The sequence below is a fragment of the Silurus meridionalis genome, chromosome 22 (assembly GCF_014805685.1).
Source record: "Silurus meridionalis isolate SWU-2019-XX chromosome 22, ASM1480568v1, whole genome shotgun sequence".
NCBI classification, from domain to species: domain Eukaryota; kingdom Metazoa; phylum Chordata; class Actinopteri; order Siluriformes; family Siluridae; genus Silurus; species Silurus meridionalis.
Window position 1 is genome coordinate 445,531 of NC_060905.1, and position 18,121 is coordinate 463,651.

The 18,121-nt window shown below is 42.0% G+C and overlaps 1 protein-coding gene across 1 annotated transcript; it reads left to right on the forward strand.

The window, feature by feature from the left end:
• Positions 1-546: 546 nt before the first annotated feature.
• LOC124376385 (keratin, type I cytoskeletal 13-like) lies at positions 547-4,504 on the forward strand. Its single transcript, XM_046835439.1, has 8 exons — positions 547-1,193; positions 1,422-1,504; positions 1,606-1,762; positions 2,007-2,168; positions 2,285-2,407; positions 2,492-2,566; positions 3,781-3,929; positions 4,208-4,504. Exons 1-8 carry the CDS (start codon positions 591-593, stop codon positions 4,425-4,427), a joined length of 1,572 nt encoding a protein of 523 aa, XP_046691395.1. The 5' UTR covers positions 547-590; the 3' UTR covers positions 4,428-4,504.
• Positions 4,505-18,121: the final 13,617 nt, after the last annotated feature.

An 18,121-nucleotide genomic window follows, 5' to 3' on the forward strand; every position in this document is an offset into this window, starting at 1 on the left:
AGAATCAAACAAGTTTTTAACGAGTTTTGTTGAAAAGAATAGAAAGACAACAAAGAAAAAACATTGAATAAGACATGTCCAAACTTATGACTGGTAGTGAATTTTGATGGAAAAATGAGTACAATGATTGTGCAAGATCTCGGGGCACTCGTTCCCTAATTAACTGTAAAAGCTCCTGTTAAAGGTGAGATTGGCACAGGCTTTAGCAGAAAGATGCAAATTCCATACATTTGCATTGCTGTGATCTTTCTCTCTTCTGAAATGTAAGAAAGGTCTCTCTGTCGGGGAGATGAAACAATCACAAATAAAAGTCTATTTCTATTGTCTCTTTACTCTGACATCTACCCTTGAGGAATTTGGATTCAGAGCAAATACCCCTGTAGTGAGAGGTGGCACCATATATGCCCCTAACAGAGTGTAAGTCTACCTTCAAGATATGTTACATAACAATCAATTAGCAAATCCATGGGAACTTCAACTGTTCATTTTCAGGTTGAATATTCAGATTATTCAGATTCAGAGTATAAAAGACTGCTAAACTTCTAATCCTCACTCACTCTCCAGAGTAAGACCAACAAGCCTCCATCAGCATGGCCTACAGCTTCACAGCACAGAGTAGCCTAGGATCAGGGTCCCAATTCCTGGGTGGTGGCAGAGGAAGAAGGGGTTGGTCTGCAAGTGTATGTGGTGGGGCAGGTAGCTCTGGGGTTCAAATCTCCAAAGCCTCTCGGTCTATGCAGGTTGGTGCATCTAGAGGTGGTGTTGTTGGAGGCTTCAGCTCTGGTGCAGGCCTTGGTGCAGGTTACAGTGCAGGTCTTGGTGCAAGCTCTGCTACACTTTTACGATCAAGCTCTTTGGCAGGTCTTAGTGCTGGGTATGGAAGTGGTGCTGGGTATGGAAGTGGTGCTGGCTTTGGAAGTGGTGCTGGCTTTGGAAGTGGTGCTGGCTTTGGAAGTGGTGCTGGCTTTGGAGGTGGAGGTGGGGGAGCAGAAGTTGGCATCCTGGGCAATGAAAAGTTCACCATGAGGATCCTTAATGACCGCCTGGCCTCCTACCTGAAGAAAGTGTGTTTGCTGGAAAAGAGCAATGCAGAGTTTGAGCTTAAGATCAGTCAGTTTGTGGACAGCAGGACTTCACCTACTGCACGGGACTACAGCGACTCCTTAACTACCATCAATGAGCTCCAGGCCAATGTAAATAATTCTATTCTATTATTAGAGTATTTATTATTATCAGTATTATTATTATTATTATTATTATTATTATTATTATTATTATTATTATGTCTTTTGCTGTAGAAACACTGGTGAAAGTACTTTGTACATTTTAATTTGTTAAGTGTTTTTTCTGCACCATGTTGGAATACATGGTATGTGGATTTACTTTTCATGGTATGTTGTCATTTTATGCTTTTTTTTCAGATTCTGGAGGCCATTAGGGTGAAAGGTCATGTCCAGCTTAACATTGACAATGCCACTTTGGCTGCGGATGACTTCAGGACTAAGTGAGACTTAAAATCATATTTTAAAACACATTTTTTAATAGATTATGATAGGAAATGAATGTATACTTTTAAAGAAATTAGCACACAATATCTGTACACAGGTATGAGCATGAGTTGGCCCTGCGTCAGTCAGTTGAAGCCGATATCTCTGGGCTGAAGAGGCTGTTAGATGAGATCTACCTAAGCACGAAAGAGCTCACTCTGCAGATCGACACACTGCGTGATGATATGGTTTACCTCAAGAAGAACCATGAGGAGGTAATGAAGCTCTCCAAGCAAACAAAATGCTGTGTGTTTATATCTGTCAGGAAAATGTTATGAAGCAGGTGTTTGGTGTCGGAGCAGACCAAACAGTAAATAGAAGAATTCTTTTTACATAACAGAAAGGAAAGGTGCAGGTGGAAATTTTTACAAACTATTTAGATACTCTTGTGTGCCATAAACGAAGAAATTATGCAGAACAGCAACTGAACCATCTGCTCCAACTTTAATGTATTTTAAGGAAATGGTGACCACACGTAGCCAGATGAGTGGACAGATTCATGTGGAGCTGGATGCTGCACCACAGCAAGATCTCACAAGTGTGCTGGACGACATTCGTGATCATTATGAGACCATTGCTGCCAAGAACCGGAGAGAGGTCGAGAACTGGTTCAAGGGCAAGGTGGGTTCAAAGCATTTATTTGTAAGTGCTGGAATTGAAACTCTGGCCTGTCCATGAGGAGATCTGTGTATGTTTTACATTAAGGTAAATAAACTTGAACTCTTTTCCATTGGCAGTTGGAGACCCTGAAACAGGATGTTTCCAGCACACAGACCACATCAACAACTCAAACAGAAATGACTACAGAGAGAAGTAAAGTGCAGAGTCTGGAGCTCGAGCTCCAGTCGGTTCTGGCCGTGGTGAGACTTACATTTCAGAATAAACATTACAAATGATTACCAAATAAACATTTACTAAATACTCACCACATTGCTTCACTTCAGAAAACATCGCTGGGAGCAAAACTGTCAGAAACACAGAGTTTCTACGCTCAGCAGCTGTCAGGATACCAGTTGCAGGTGAGTCTGGAGGAGCAGTCTTTAAAGTCAACAATAAGAAAAGATTCTCTCTATAATATTGTTAAAGATTAATGGAATGTGTGTAAATATTATGCAGAGTCATTTAGAAACCAAGTACCAGAGTCATGAAACAATACAATATAAAATATATTTAGTGTAGGACACACAGGACTGAAGACTGAGGGTTTTTTGGAACTTTTGACTCCACCTGGCCGGTGGTGAGATTCCTAGAGCTAAGCTAAGAGTTTAAAAAGGAAGTGATGTTAGCAGGCTGGCTGGGTTTATAAACAATATATTTTAATATATGAATACAGAAATGTTTATGTTTATGTTTGAGATATCAAATATTTCTCTGACTGGCATTTGGTTATGAGGCTCTGCTGCTTTGAGAGATCTACAAATCATCATTAGTTGTACAGGAGCAGCAAACACAGCATACTGTGCAATAAATGCTGAGATGTTTTTGTTTGTTTTTGCACCTTATTTAAAGCATTCTGTCCAATCACAGTTCATTTCATTTTAATTTCATGTAGCATTTTTAACAATTAACATTTTCTCAAAGTTAAAGGTTTTGAAGTAGCTTAACAGAGATAAAGCGGTTATAAAGTTGTATAAAAGAGTGTATAATGTATACGTTTAGTGCCTATAAGTTTGTCTCTTATAGTTTCCCCATTTAAAACATTTGTGTAACAAAAATCCAGAGATGTACATTCAGTCAGAGCTCTTCATCAGAGACTGTTTAAGTGTAATGAATGTACAGAGTGATGCTGCAGAGAGATAAAGTAGTAGCTCAGTTGTTCTGATCAGAGCATCACAAGTTCAAGTCCCAGCACTGCACTTGTGGACCCTTGAGAAAGGCTCTTAACTGCTTAATGGATAATTGTAATAATTGTAAGTCATTCAGGATTTTGTCTTTTTTCCAAATGCCATAAATCTAAATATTTAATCATTAAATTTACTAAAATATTTAATTCTACCAAGAGCTGTGTCTATTAAAGTTTTTGTTATTTCTTTCAATGAGATTTTGGTGCAGCCGAGTCGTATCTCACACAGCAGGTTTTAGGGATTCATGTGTTATGGTGAAATGTGTGGGAGTTTAGACTAAAGCCTTATTGCTTTACCGTAGCATTTTGGAAACTCTGTTATCAGTAGTAAACATATAAACATGCCAAGAACAATACCAGTTGACTAAATACATTTCTGTATTTACAAAGGTGACGAGTCTGGAGGAACAGCTCATGCAGCTTCGTGCTGATATGGAGCGACAAGGTCGCGACTATCAGATGCTGCTGGATATAAAGACAAGACTGGAGCTGGAGATTGCTGAGTACCGGAGATTGTTGGACATAGGGGCCAGCGGAAGGTAAACTCAATCTTTAGGAATCCAATTAAATTCTTGGACTGTCTCTGCTAGTCTGCATGTGTTTGATTTGTGCTGTGTTCATGCTGAGTAAAGAGGAAAGTGAGAAGAAGCCTTTTGTTGAGGAAACCTTTACTAGTCGAGAGGTGTTTTTGTTTTTATTTACCAGTTTTCTCCTGGCTAGAAAAGATAAGAGAATGTATACATTCATAGTCCATAAATGAATGATTTAGACAGTAAGGTGAACAATCTAACATTGTTGTTCTTCTCTGTTTCATCAGTGTCTTGATTCCTAACCTCAAGAGCTCCATTACCGTCAGTGCTTCTTCCTCTTCCTCTTCCTCCTCCTCTGCTGCCGCCGCTGCCGCCGCGTCTGCTGCAGCTGCCGCTGCCGGAGCAGCTGCTGCTCAGGCTGCTGCCACTGCTGAAGCTGCAGCTGCAGCTGCTGCTGCTGCTCAAGTCCTCCCTGCTGAAGCTATCGCTGAACCACCTGGGAAGTAACAACACAACAAAGTCATGATGGAATGTATTTTACTGAGCGTTCCAGTCAAGTAATAAAGATCACACTGAAAACATGATACTTGTTCGCTTTGTTTTATTTCTTATTCAGAAGTAAAAGCAAAAAACGCAGACCCTGATCCTTTCCTAGATCTCAGTACATCTCACATCTACATACATGAAACAACACATAAGAGCCCTAAACGCACCAAGTCAAGTTTATTTCTATTGCACTTTTCACAACATCGTCTCAAAGCAGCTTTACAGAATTTAACAGTGAAGGTGAATGATGTGCATTTATCCCTGATGAGCAAGCACCAAACACCACCCCCCACCGCACACTACCTCACAGCACCCCATCACTCCACCATACAGCACCCCACACCACACCACTCCACCCCACACTACACTACACCACACCACCACACTACACTACCTCACAGCAACCCATCACTCCACCATACAGCACCCCACACCACTCCACCCCACACTACACTACCCCACACCACACCATACTACACTACCACACACCACCTCACAGCACCCCACATCACACCACTCCACCCCACACTACACTACCCCACACCACACCATACTACACTACCACACTACCCCACAGCACCCCATCACTCAATCATACATCACACCACACCACTCCACCCCACACTACACTACCCCACACCACACCATACTACACTACCACACACTACCTCACAGCACCCCACATCACACCACTCCACTCCACTCCACCCCACACTACACTACCCCACACCACACCATACTACACTACCACACACTACCCCACTGCACCCCATCACTCAACCATACAGCACCCCACACCACACCACTCCACCCCACACTACACCACCCCGCACTACACTACACCACACCACCACACTACACTACCCCACAGCACACCATCACCCCACACTGTGCAAAATCGCACGGTGCCCAACCTTACACTACCCCACATCACCCCATCACCCAACACCATGCAACACATCACCACCCCACACTACACTATCGAACACTACCCCACCCCACACTACACTACCCCACAGCACCCCATCACCCCACACCGTGCAACTCCACACTACCCTACAGCACCCCATCACCCACACCATGCAACACAACACCACACCACCCCAAACCACACCACTCAACACCAATGGTTATAAACGGCATATCATACATTTGATTGGGTCTGCTAACATTAATCAAGGATTCTGCTTTCATTGTCTTTCATGTCATCTTGCCATGGGAATAGAACAGGAGGGGAATCTGCCTGGTTCCAATTTGGGTGGAAGATGCATCTCTGTACCCAAAAGCAGTGCTGGGTTACAGAGACACTCTTACACATTAGAACCCTAATAAAGTTCACTAAAGCATGATGGTAAGTCAGGAATACTTGAGAACATTTTGGATTTATCCCCCACTGACAATCAGACATATTTGTGCATAATGTTTATGTGCAGGAACTCTAGGAACCCAAATAAGCATAGGTAAGATGGGTTGTTTAGTGCTGGCTGTTATCATGTTTAATCTGCAAGATTTTTAATGTGAAATATAAAAATTTGATTTCAAATGTAGATACACTGACTTTTTATAAAGGCCCATTTCCAAAGACCTCTCAGACTAAAAACCCCTATTGAATTAGTTCTAAATTCATAAATCCTTAAGAAAACCCTCTGTTTAGCTACACTGTCACGATTAGAGACAGATATAAAGGTCTATTAATTAACTATTTCCTACTTACAAACAACATAAAGCCTCCATAAAGAAGGTGCACAGAAAGGTTCAGAATAAAGTTAGGAGTTAGGGGTAGAAATCGAGTTAGGGGTTGGGGTTAGATGTAAGGGTAGAAGAAAATAGATTAAGTGGTAGCGTTTAGTCGTTAATTAAGGGAAATAAAAGTTATTAGATGAAGAAAATCTAACTCAACTCATCAACACTCAGTATCAGGTTGTGTATTTCCCACTCAGCCTTCAGTGATTTTCTACTTGAATCAATCCACCTTCTAATACAGGGGTGGGCAACCAGTCAGAGACCGAGAGCCACATTTTTGACTGCGTTACCGCAAAGAGCCACATCATACACATGGGCACACATGAACATCACCCATCCCTTCCTCTTACACACACACACACACACACACACACCTCTGCTCAGCCAGATTTATTGTAAATGTCACACACCAACACAATGACAGAAATTGACTCCTACAATTTTAAGACCACAGGACAGTCATTTTCAACAATGAACACTGCACTGCCTCACACACACACTCTGTTTAACCAAATCCACCAAAAAATATAATAATTTACAATAGCGTTTTTCTTTTACTCTGCATGTTACTTAGTGGGACTTTTGGCATTCCTTGCCTTGAACAATCCCCTTCAAATCTGCCTCGTATTCCGTTGTTGCCACTCGAATCAATTCTTTCACATGTGTGTCAGTCAGAACAGATCGATGCTTTAATTTCACGTGTTTCAGGGTAGAAAACACAGACTGTGTGTTTTTTTTATGTGTGTTCACTTCGCTTGAGTTCAATACGGTATTTGTCAAATGCGCATGCGCGTGAGATGAATATACCGCGGGGGGTGGGGGGGGCAATTAATTTTTACAAGGGGCCACATGAGAAACCTGAATTGTGTCAGAGGGCCACACCAACGATAATATTTTAGGGATGCACCGAAATGAAAATTCAATTCGAACGGCAATGAAATCCATAATTTTTGTGTTATGCCTTTTGCCTTGGCACATCACTGGAAAACTTTCCTGCCTTTTCAAAAACGTCCTCTACAGACGGAGTGCGCATGCTCGGATTGACTTTACTTTTCTGCGCCGCGTTCTTCTCATATTTAGAAGGAAATCGGGATGTTTGGATTTCAGGTGATAAATTAAACCCGACTTGGAGAAACTCTTTGCAGATACACCCCTCTTGAAATTTCAGCATTGCATGTTCTGCACATCGCTCTCCACACACCGCAGACATGTTGCTCTGATCCAGATAACCGTGTGCTGCTGCGCTTTTTTATTGCGTCATTGCAGTTGTGTTTCTGCCGTGTTGTTTCGGTGATTTAGGTATTTCCGAAAATTCTCGGTGCATCCCTGTAATTTATGATTGGCCTCATGCCAAGGTCTGATATACCGCAAAGTTTCCCAGTAGGGCAAGCTCATTTAAGCCTTAAAAATACCGTATTGAACTTAAGCAAAGCGAACACGCACATTAAAAATCAAACACACACAAACTTCGATATGAACGTAAGAGCCGCATGGAACCAGCCAAAGAGCCGCGGGTTGGCCACCCCTGCTCTAATACTAAAATAATGATGCCATATCTACAGAAAGCATCAGCATTAGAGAGAAGTGCAGTAAAACAGAGTGAAGCATTACAGATGGAATCTCAAACAGTGAGAATGAATTTTATTACTAAAGCAAGAAACCCAATGAACACAATTCAACACGTCTTCTATCTCTAGCAGAAGCACTAAGCTTAAGGCTGTAGGACCTGATGAAGGTCACCGGGGTGGACCAGCCCACAATATAGCAAATGAATAGGATGCAGTTCCAGATTTAATGTTTATGCAAAACTAAAGTTTGTTTCCATATGAAAAGGTTCAATATTACATATCTAGAGAGAAGGGAAAACATGCTCAATTGCAGTCATTTTTTCAATAAATATTGAGTTTGGCCCGCAACTTCGTCCCAGTTTTTAATTTTGGCCCACTGTGAATTTGAGTTTGACACCCCTGGCCTAGATAGTTTCTTTGAACTGGGGTCAGGATCTCTTGGCTGAAGCTCTCTTATTAAAGATAACTCCTATCTTGCCTCAGATCTGTGAGTTACTTGGGTTCACTGCCAGAAAGATAGCTTTGCTTTCTATTCTTTTTTAATTTTACAGCACCTTACCTTTTTCTGTATAACAGAGAGCACTTCCTGAACAAACAGAAGCTAGCACCGTCTCCACTACATGTGTTCTTATTGCTTCCTGGTCGTGATGTCACCCTGCCAGTCACCATTTTATTGGACAGTTTACACGTGATTCAGAGCATGGTCATGCAGAAGCATTCCCAAAGTGTTGTTGACCCAGCTCGAGTTCCTGAAAGGAAACATTACATTATGACCTGCGCTTCAGGTTTTTCTGCAGTACTGAGACTCAACACTAGGAGGTATTTATAAATCAGATTATCTGTATAATCTGATTATCTGCAGCAACTTGATCTTCTTTTGTCCAGTGTTTTTATCAGCATCTCTCATCACACTGTTTTTTTCTCTTTTTTTCTACACACACACACACACACACACACACACACACACATCTATCTATCTATCTATCTATCTATCTATCTATCTATCTATCTATCTATCTATCTATCTATCTATCTATCTGGGTTAAGGCTATGTGAGGGTTAGCTTTTTTTTCCATTCTCCCATCAAAAAGGCTTCACTTTTCACTCCAGTTGACTGTTGCATAAGTGATTTAAAAAAAGCTTAAAATCATTACAAATGTATTCTAGTGTATTAACATCATTAGATTCTGATATGATCTATTACATCATTAGCATATGCTGAAAGATAAAAAGATTGGTTACATAGTAACACTGAAATCATTTCAGTTCTTTCTTATTTTGTGGAACAGCATTCCTGACATGGCACATCTAAACCCTCAGAACTGTAAAAGAAGAACTCAATCCACCATTGATTTCTAGTATACTCTCAATGTAAAAGCATACACACACACACACACACACACACACACACACACCAATCCGGTCTCATGGCATTTCGTGATTATAGTCACGAAATTTAATCTATTTCAATTTCCCTCTTTTTTCATGTCATTCAGCACGGATTTTCATCTAATGTATTTTAATATGATGTATTTTTCGAGCCTCTGCCACATTTTTGTTCTGCCACTGGGCGCCACAGACGCTGTTTTTTGTATTGGTTTTTTTTCCTCCTTGTTATTCATACTTTAAATATACTTCAAGCACTATTACTCAACATTTAATTAGGAGATTTTATTCTTGTTTTTAATGCTTTTTATTCTGTAAGATACTCGGAATTATAAAGCATCATCAGTGGTTGCTTCGATATAGTAAATATATTCTCCTGTATCGACCGTTGCCATGGTGAAGACGGAGGCTGAAACTCCTTGCAGACCCGCCGCCGATTCACTTTTGACGTTTCCCAACCAGAAGCCGTGGGTGGATAAAACCATCCGCGACTCTCTGAGATCCCGCTCCGCTGCCTACAACACGGGGCTGGCCACCGGGGACATGGATGAATACAAGGCTGCGTCTTACAGTGTTCGCAGAGCGGTGAAGGATGCAAAACGGCGCTACGGGAGGAAACTGGAGTCACAGTTCCAACAAGGTGGCTCCAGGAGCCTGTGGCAGGGACTAAGGACAATAACGGACTATAAAACACCATCTTCCAGAATGGTGAATGCGGACGCTTCTCTGGCAGACGAGCTAAACACCTTTACGCCGCTTCGAGGCTGCAGCTAACCACGCTAGCGGCGCTTAGTGGCACAACCAGCATGCACGCTGAGAGAGCCAGAGAGGTAAACACATTCACCATCTCGAGCATGACGTGAGGAGGGCATTCAAGAGAGTGAATACCAGGAAGGCAGCAGGACCAGATGGAATCACAGGTCGGGTTCTAAAAGCCTGCGCTGACCAGCTAGCACCGGTGTTCACTGAGATATTCAACCTCTCTCTGGAACAGTCTGTTGTCCCCTCATGTTTTAAACAGTCCACTATTGTCCCTGTCCCAAGAAACCCCAGCCCGCCTGCCTAAATGACTATCGCCTGTAGCTCTGACCTCAGTAGTGATGAAGTGCTTTGAGAGACTGGTCAGAGACTTCATCACTGCCTCACTACCGGACACACTGGACCCACTACAGTTTGTGTACCGTCAGAACCGTTCGACTGAGGACGCAATTGCACATCTTCTCCACACTACTATCAGCCACCTGGACCAAAGAAATGGGAATTACACAAAGATGTTGTTCGTGGACTACAGTTCAGCGTTCAACACCATAATTCCCTCCACACTCACCTCTAAGTTGGAGGTCCTGGGACTCAGCCTGCCGCTGTGTCAATGGATCTCAAACTTCCTGACAGACAGACCACAAGCTGTACGGGTGGGAAAACACACCTCATCCACCCTCACCCTCAGCACTGGAGCTCCCCAGGGTTGTGTTCTGAGCCCCCTGCTGTACTCACTGTACACATATGACTGTGTGGCCACTTCCAACTCCACCACCATCATCAAGTTTGCTGACGACACCGTTGTGGTGGGCCTGATCTCCAACAACAACGAGACGGCCTACCTACAGGAGGTTAAAAACCTGAGAGATGGTGCCAGGAGAACAACCTTCTCCTGAACGTCAGCAAGACTAAGGAGTTGATCGTGGACTTCAGCAGGAAGCAGGAGCGGTCATACCAACCGCTAAACATCTGCGGACTCCAGTGGAAAGAGTGGACAGTTTCCGTACCTGGGTGTTCACATCACACAGGACCTGTCTTGGTCCTGTCACATCAACACCCTGGTGAAGAAGGCCCGGCAGCGTCTGTACCATCTGAGACGCTTAAGGGACTTTAAACTACCCTCTCAGGTGCTTAAGACTTTTTACACCTGCACCATTGAGAGCGTTCTGACGGGTAGCATCACTTCCTGGTTCGGGAACAGCACCATGCAGGACAGACGAGCCTCCAGAGGGTGGTGCGCTCAGCTGAACGTACCATCCACACCGAGCTCCCTAACCTGCAGGACATCTACAGCACGCGGTGCCGGACCAGAGCCAGGAAGATTGTGAAGGACCTCAGCCATCCCAACAATGGACTCTTTTCTCGGTTGCGTTCGGGGAAACACTTCTGCTCCCTGAAGGCGAACACAGAGAGAATGAGGAGGAGCTTCTTCCGCAGGCCATTCGGTGTTTAAACCAGGAAACACCCAGGATCTAAAACTGGCCCACTCTCTCCATCATCACCCTTTTTCCCCTGCACAATCACACTTTTCGTACACGGCACATTATACACTGGACTTGCACAGCACAGTGCACTTTACATTTCATATTTTTATTTTCTTTTTCATATTTATTTCATATTTCTTATATTCTTTTTTTATACCACACCATTCCACACAAGGACACTTTACACCACACCTTACTGCACACGGACACTTATGGACAATCAAAACATGCCTAACTTGTTTACTGTTTACTGTTGTTTACTGGTTAACTGCACACTGCCATAAACATTTTCTGTGTATGTGTATATATATATATATGTATATGTATGTATATATACATATATATTTAGATATCTTTATTTATCTGCCTTCTTTTTCTTAGTATATTTTTCTTAAATTTTGTTATTATATTTATATTTTTATTCCCCTTTTTACCCTATTTTATTCCCTCATGCCGGACCGTCGTTAAAAGCATTTCACTGCATGTCGTACCCTGTATGTATGTGTATGTGACAAATAAAATTTGATTTGATTTGATTTGATTTGATATCGTCATCTCTTCTTAACACAAACACCAAATTGTGCTTTATATTTCAACAATATGAAGTTATGACCAGTTTTAATTGTTTCTGTTTTCAGTGTGAGAAAAAGTTTTGTGGGATCGGTTGTGGATTAACGAATGCAAATGTATCAAGATAAAATAATTTTTAACAATAAAATTCAATTCTTTACTTTAAGGAAGGAGAAAAGGATTTGTAGCGATCGGCCAGGCAGAGGAACTGAGCTGGGAAGGATGTGCTGCAAGTTGTGCTGAAAGAGAGAGAAGGTTGGATGATGTGGAGTTGGTGAAGCAGGATGTAGATAGGATTAGTAAGGAGGAAGTGAGAGCAGCGATTAAGAGGATGAAGAGTGGAAAGTCGGTTGGACCAGATGAGATACCGGTAGAAGCAGGGAGATGTTTAGGAGAGATGCAGTGGAGTTTTTAACCAGGTTGTTTAACAGGATTTTGGAAGGTGAGAGGATGCCTGAGGAATGGAGAAGGAGTGTGCTGGTACTGATCTTTAAGAATAAGGGAGATGTGCAGACCTGCAGTAACTACAGGGGAATAAAGTTGATCAGTCACACCATGAAGTTATGGGAAAGAGTAGTGGAAGCCAGGCTGAGAGAAGAGGTGACCATCTGTGAGCAGCAGTATGGTTTCATGCAGAGGAAGAGCACCACAGACGCATTATTTGCTTTGAGAATGTTGATGGAGAAGTATAGAGAAGGTCAGAAGGAGCTGCATTGTGTGTTTGTGGATTTAGAGAACAGAGTAGTATGGAGACGGATGATCCCCTAATGGGAGCAGCTGGAAGAAGAAGAAGAAGAAGAAGAAAAAGTAGTTATGTGTAGTAATGTTGTAATGTAGTAATGACACATTCAGGGGTGTAGCCACCATTTCAAAAGTAAGAAGAACAGAAGTGTCAAATGTAATAATAATAAAAAATAAATATTTAAAACAATACAGCGTCTGTGGCGCCCAGTGGCCGGGAAAAAATGTGGCGGAGGCACGAAAAATACATTGTATTGAAATACATTTGATGAAAAGTCGTGCTGAATGACACCAAAACAGAGGGAAATTTGTGTCCATGAGTCAATAGATTACATTTAGTGACTATATCATGAAATGCAGTGAGACTGGACTGCACACACACATGCAGTGTTTTGAGTTCTGGGTTACAATAGGCTGTGTAATGATACACCCTCTGTAAAAATGTATGTGTGTGTGTGTGTGTGTGTGTGTGTGTGTGTGTGCGTGTGTGTGTGTGTGTGTGCGCGTGTGTGTTGACAGTGTATCCAGGACAAACATTTCACAGGAACTGGGTGTGTGTGTGTGTGTGTGTGTGTGTGTGTGTGTGTGTGTGTGTGTGTGTGTGTGTGGTGTGTGTGTGTGTGTGTGTGTTGACAGTGTATCCAGGACAAACATTTCACAGGAACTGGGTGTGTGTGTGTGTGTGTGTGTGTGTGTGTGTGTGTGTGTGTGTGTGTGTGTGTGTGTGTGTGTGTGTGGTGGGTGTGGGATGTATGTGTGTATGTGTTATTAATTCTATAATTAGGTTAAATCATGCAACAGAGAGTAAACACACACACACACACACACACACACACACACAATAAAGGAACCATCCAGAGTAACCTCACGTATCTTCAGGCTCTTCATGTGGATCATGCTCCGCAGCACAGAGGGGAGTTCAGGTGATGAAAACTTCATTCAGATGGAGAACATCAGGATGGATCAGGCAGGAGAGTAAAAAAGAGGACAAGTTCCTCAGGAGTTCTTTACTTAGTGTAAGACGGTGTACAGTGTAATCAGAGTGTGAGGAACTCCAGCACGACTCACTATGACCGAACACAGGAGATGATCATGATGTAGAGGGAAGTGAAAATCAAACAGAACTGAGAGCAAATTTAATTTTTGAATCCTAATAAGTACACACCCATTTCTGTTCTGTGTGTGTGTGTGTGTGTGTGTGTGTGTGTGTGTGTGTGTGTGCATATGTGTATGTATATATATATATATATATATATATATATATATATATATATATATATATATATATATATATATGTATACATGTGTTTTTAATTTGTGTGTGTATATGTGTAGGTGTTTGTTTTTGTGTGCATGTGTGGGTGTGCTTGTTTGTCTGTGTGGGTGTGTGGGTGTGTGTGGGTGTGGGTGTGTGCAGGTCATGCCATGTGAGAAGAGGAATTAAGGTGTGTACATTCCACAATGAAAGCTTTCTAGTTCACTATGATCCTGCAAACCTTACTCTTATATATACACACACACACACACACACAAATCAAAAACACACACAAACACATACATAAACACACATGAACACACAAACACACACACACATACACAAACACACATCCACAAAAACACATATATGCACATACAGACGCACATGCATACAGTAATCCCCTGCTTTATTTTCTTTAATCTGGCGCCCCGGTTTCTCACAGAATTGCATTTGGCACATAACTGATTGGCTGATTTTCCCGGTCTCTCTCGCGGAGAGCACGAGAGACCAAAACACTTATAGGGAAGTGTTTTTTATGGAGTTTTATGTTGAAATAATGGCATTTATTATTAAAAATATAATTATTCATTATAAAATGAAGTTAAATGTTAATACAGTACAGCACTGTATACATATATTTTTGTGCTGGCCTCTGTTTATCGCAGGTTTTTGTTTATATAAACAGGGGATTACTGTACATACACATACACACATCAGTGCACTGAGGGACATGTTTAGAGAGGCTGCAACCAACGGAACGACTTCACCGACTTGGAGGACCAGCTCCATCGGCAAGGGCGTTGATGATGTGTTCATCACCAGAACATCACTATATGCTCCAACCAGAAGAAACTAATCAGTGATGTGGAAAACGCCATTTTGTGATAAACCGGGGCACAAGATTCCAACCGCGGTAAAGTGTGGGATTACTGTACACCCGAAGTGATAACAGCTGTACACCGTTTAACCCCGCAAAGCCACATGTCCTATTCATCACGTTCATGTTCTCAAATCCAGCAGCTCCTCGATGTCATTGTGAAGTGGAAGAGGATCCCAGCAGCAACCTGTGCAACTCTGGTGAATTCCACACCCAGGAGGATTAAACAGTGAATCTGGAATGTTTTCACAGAGCTTCACTTTTTCCACATTTTGTTATGTTACAGCTTTATTCCAAAATGAATTTAATTATTTATTTTCCTCTGAATCCTACAAACAAAACCCCATAATCACAAATTGTGAAAGTTTGTTTGAAATCTTTAAAAAATGTATAAAAATAAAATTATAAAAATCTAATGTTCATAAGTTTCCACAGCCTTTAATACAACACTCACAACTGAGCTCAGGTGCATCCTGTTTTTACTGATCATCCTTGAGATGTTTCTAAAGCTTGATTGTGGCATGGTGGTGGCAGCATCATGCATGTTTTTCAGTAGCAGGAACTCGGAGATTAGTCAGGATCGAGGGAAATGAAATGTCCTTGATGAAAACCTGCTCCAGAGTGCTCTGAACCTCAGACTGTGGTGAAGGTTCATCTTTCAACAGAACAACAACCCTAAACACACAGCCAAGATAACAAAGGAGTATCTACAGGAAGACTCTGTGAATGTCCTTAAATGGCCCAGTCAGAGCCCAGACTTGAACCTGATTAAACATCTCTGGAGAGATCTGAAAATGGCTGTACACCAATGCTCCCCATCCAACCTGGTGGAGCTTCAGAGGTTCTGCAAAGAAGAATGAGAGAAACCGCCCCAAAATAGCTTAAAATAAAATACATGAAGCTTGTAGCATTAAACTCAAAGTCTTGAGCCTGTAATTGGTGCAAAAGTGAAAAAGCTGCAGTAAATTTCAAGGAAAATAATGCAGATGCACTGTATTTGTAGAGGACAGTAAATCTGTAGTGCTGCACATTGACTACGCTAAAATAAATCCAAGTTTCAGTTCTATTGTATTGTCCCTTGAGAAGATTATACCAACATGGTAGCTGAAATGTGAGGGGTGTACTCACTTTTGTAAGATTCTGTAAATACATACACACATACATACAGACACAAATAAAAAACTACACACATGCACACACAAACATATATATACACACATGTGCACACAAACATGCACACACACAAACACGCACACACAAACAAACATGCACACACACAAACACATACACACAAACACATACACACACAAACACAAATCAAAAACACAAATCAAAAACACACATACATGCCCACACACACACACACACACACATACATGCACACACACACACACACACACACACACACACACACACACACATACACATCCACACACAGAGAAAGAGAAGCAGTGGAGAGGAATTAGCGTAGCTGCTGTTCATGATATTAACAGCACAAGTTGATAATGTGATGTGATCAGATGTTCTGGAGCACAAGGTTATGATGTGATGTGTGTTATGTGTAGAACTCGCTAAAAACATACGTCTTTAATCTGCACTTAAACTGGGAGAGTGTGTCTGAGCCCCGAACACTGTCAGGAAGACTATTCCAGAGTTTAGGAGCTAAATGTGAGAATGTTCTACCACCTTTAGTGGACTTTGCTCTTTTAGGAACTACTAGAAGTCCAGAGTTTTGAGATCTCAGGGAGCGTGACGGATTGTAGCGTGTTAGAAGACTGGAGAGATACATGGAGATAAACCATTTAGTGTTTTGTAGGTAAGTAGCAGTAGTTTGTAGTGGATTTGAAATGTAACAGGAAGCCAGTGTAGGGACGAGAAGATTGGGGTTATATGGTGATATTTTCTCGACCTTGTGAGAACTCTGACTGCTGCATTCTGAACTAACTGAAGCTTGTTTATTAATGATGTAGGACATCCACCTAGTAATGCATTACAGTAGTCCAGTCTGGAGGTCATGAACGCATGGACGAGCTTCTCTGCATCAGATATAGACAACATGTTTCTTAACTTAGAAATATTTCTAAGGTGGAAGAAGCTGTTTTTGTAACTTGGTTGATGTGATTTTTAAAAGATAAGTTGCTCTAAAATAACACCCAGGTCTTTTACTGTTGAGCTAGTGGTTACAGAACATCCTTCCAAATGCAGGTTGAGATGCTGGAGCTTCTGTGTACTAGTTTTTGGGCCGATGAGCAAAATCTCCGTCTTATCAGAATTTAATAATAGAAAGTTATGGATCATCCATTCTTTTAATTCTTTAACACACTCAGTTATCTAAGCTAATTGAGCGTATCGCCTGGTTTTGATGAGATTTATAGCTGGGTATCATCAGCGTAACAGTGGAAGCTAATTCCATACCTTTTAATAATATTTCCTAAGGGAAGCATGTACAGTGGAACCCGGTTATGTCGATGTCCTAGGGGGTCGCCAAAAAGCATTGAGGTAACCGATGATCGAGATTATCAAAAATCAAAATGGCGGCAGTATATTAACATGCTTAAAATTTCTTTATGTACATGATGTGCGTTAATAAATGAGAATGTGCATGCACGTGTTTTTGAAGGGTTTTTTACACAACAGCGTTGCTGCGATTTGTTTGATGAAGGCATGCTATAAAAATACATACAGTACATGTTTATCTGTCAGGAATCCACCTGCCACGCCCCCTTCGGCCCCCTTCAGCGTGTCAGGTGCTTTCTCGGCCGCTTTCTCTGAAGCTCCGCTTCAATCGTGCACATATGGTGCTCGTTTATCATCATCACCAGCTCCTATTTAAACTTCCACACTCTTACTGTCCGTTATTGTTGGTATATGTTGGTTCACGGCGGTCGTTGTTATCGCGCATGCGTATCCGGTACGTGTCTTCCCACCGGCACTCTCTCAACGGCTGCGCTTTTCTTCCCAAAGCGCACCGCGGATTCCCCCCCCCCCCCCCCCCCCCCGATCCTGCCGGTGTTCATTCTATGATTTTACATGGTCATCACACGTTCCGCGCCGCCAAGCACGGCTTTCGCCTCCCATTCATCGCATAACATTTAACAACAAAAGGCATATGTGCACTAACTAACAGCAGAGATTCACCAGTATACAACACAACACCTGGAGCAGCTGTAAGACTTGATTTTTCCACCACTTCCGCGAGTTCTTCTGTGGCTGCACCGAGATAACCGACGTTAAATGGCAATTTTTTCCCCCCTTGTGCTCGAGATATT

What these genes read in the sequence shown, in the direction of transcription:
- LOC124376385 (XM_046835439.1), top strand. Translation starts at nt 591, where the DNA reads ATGGCCTACAGCTTCACAGCACAGAGTAGCCTAGGATCAGGGTCCCAA. An exon ending in TCAATGAGCTCCAGGCCAAT is followed by an intron (nt 1,194 to 1,421) that starts GTAAATAATTCT and finishes CTTTTTTTTCAG; the next exon opens with ATTCTGGAGGCCATTAGGGT. An exon ending in AGAACTGGTTCAAGGGCAAG is followed by an intron (nt 2,169 to 2,284) that starts GTGGGTTCAAAG and finishes TTCCATTGGCAG; the next exon opens with TTGGAGACCCTGAAACAGGA.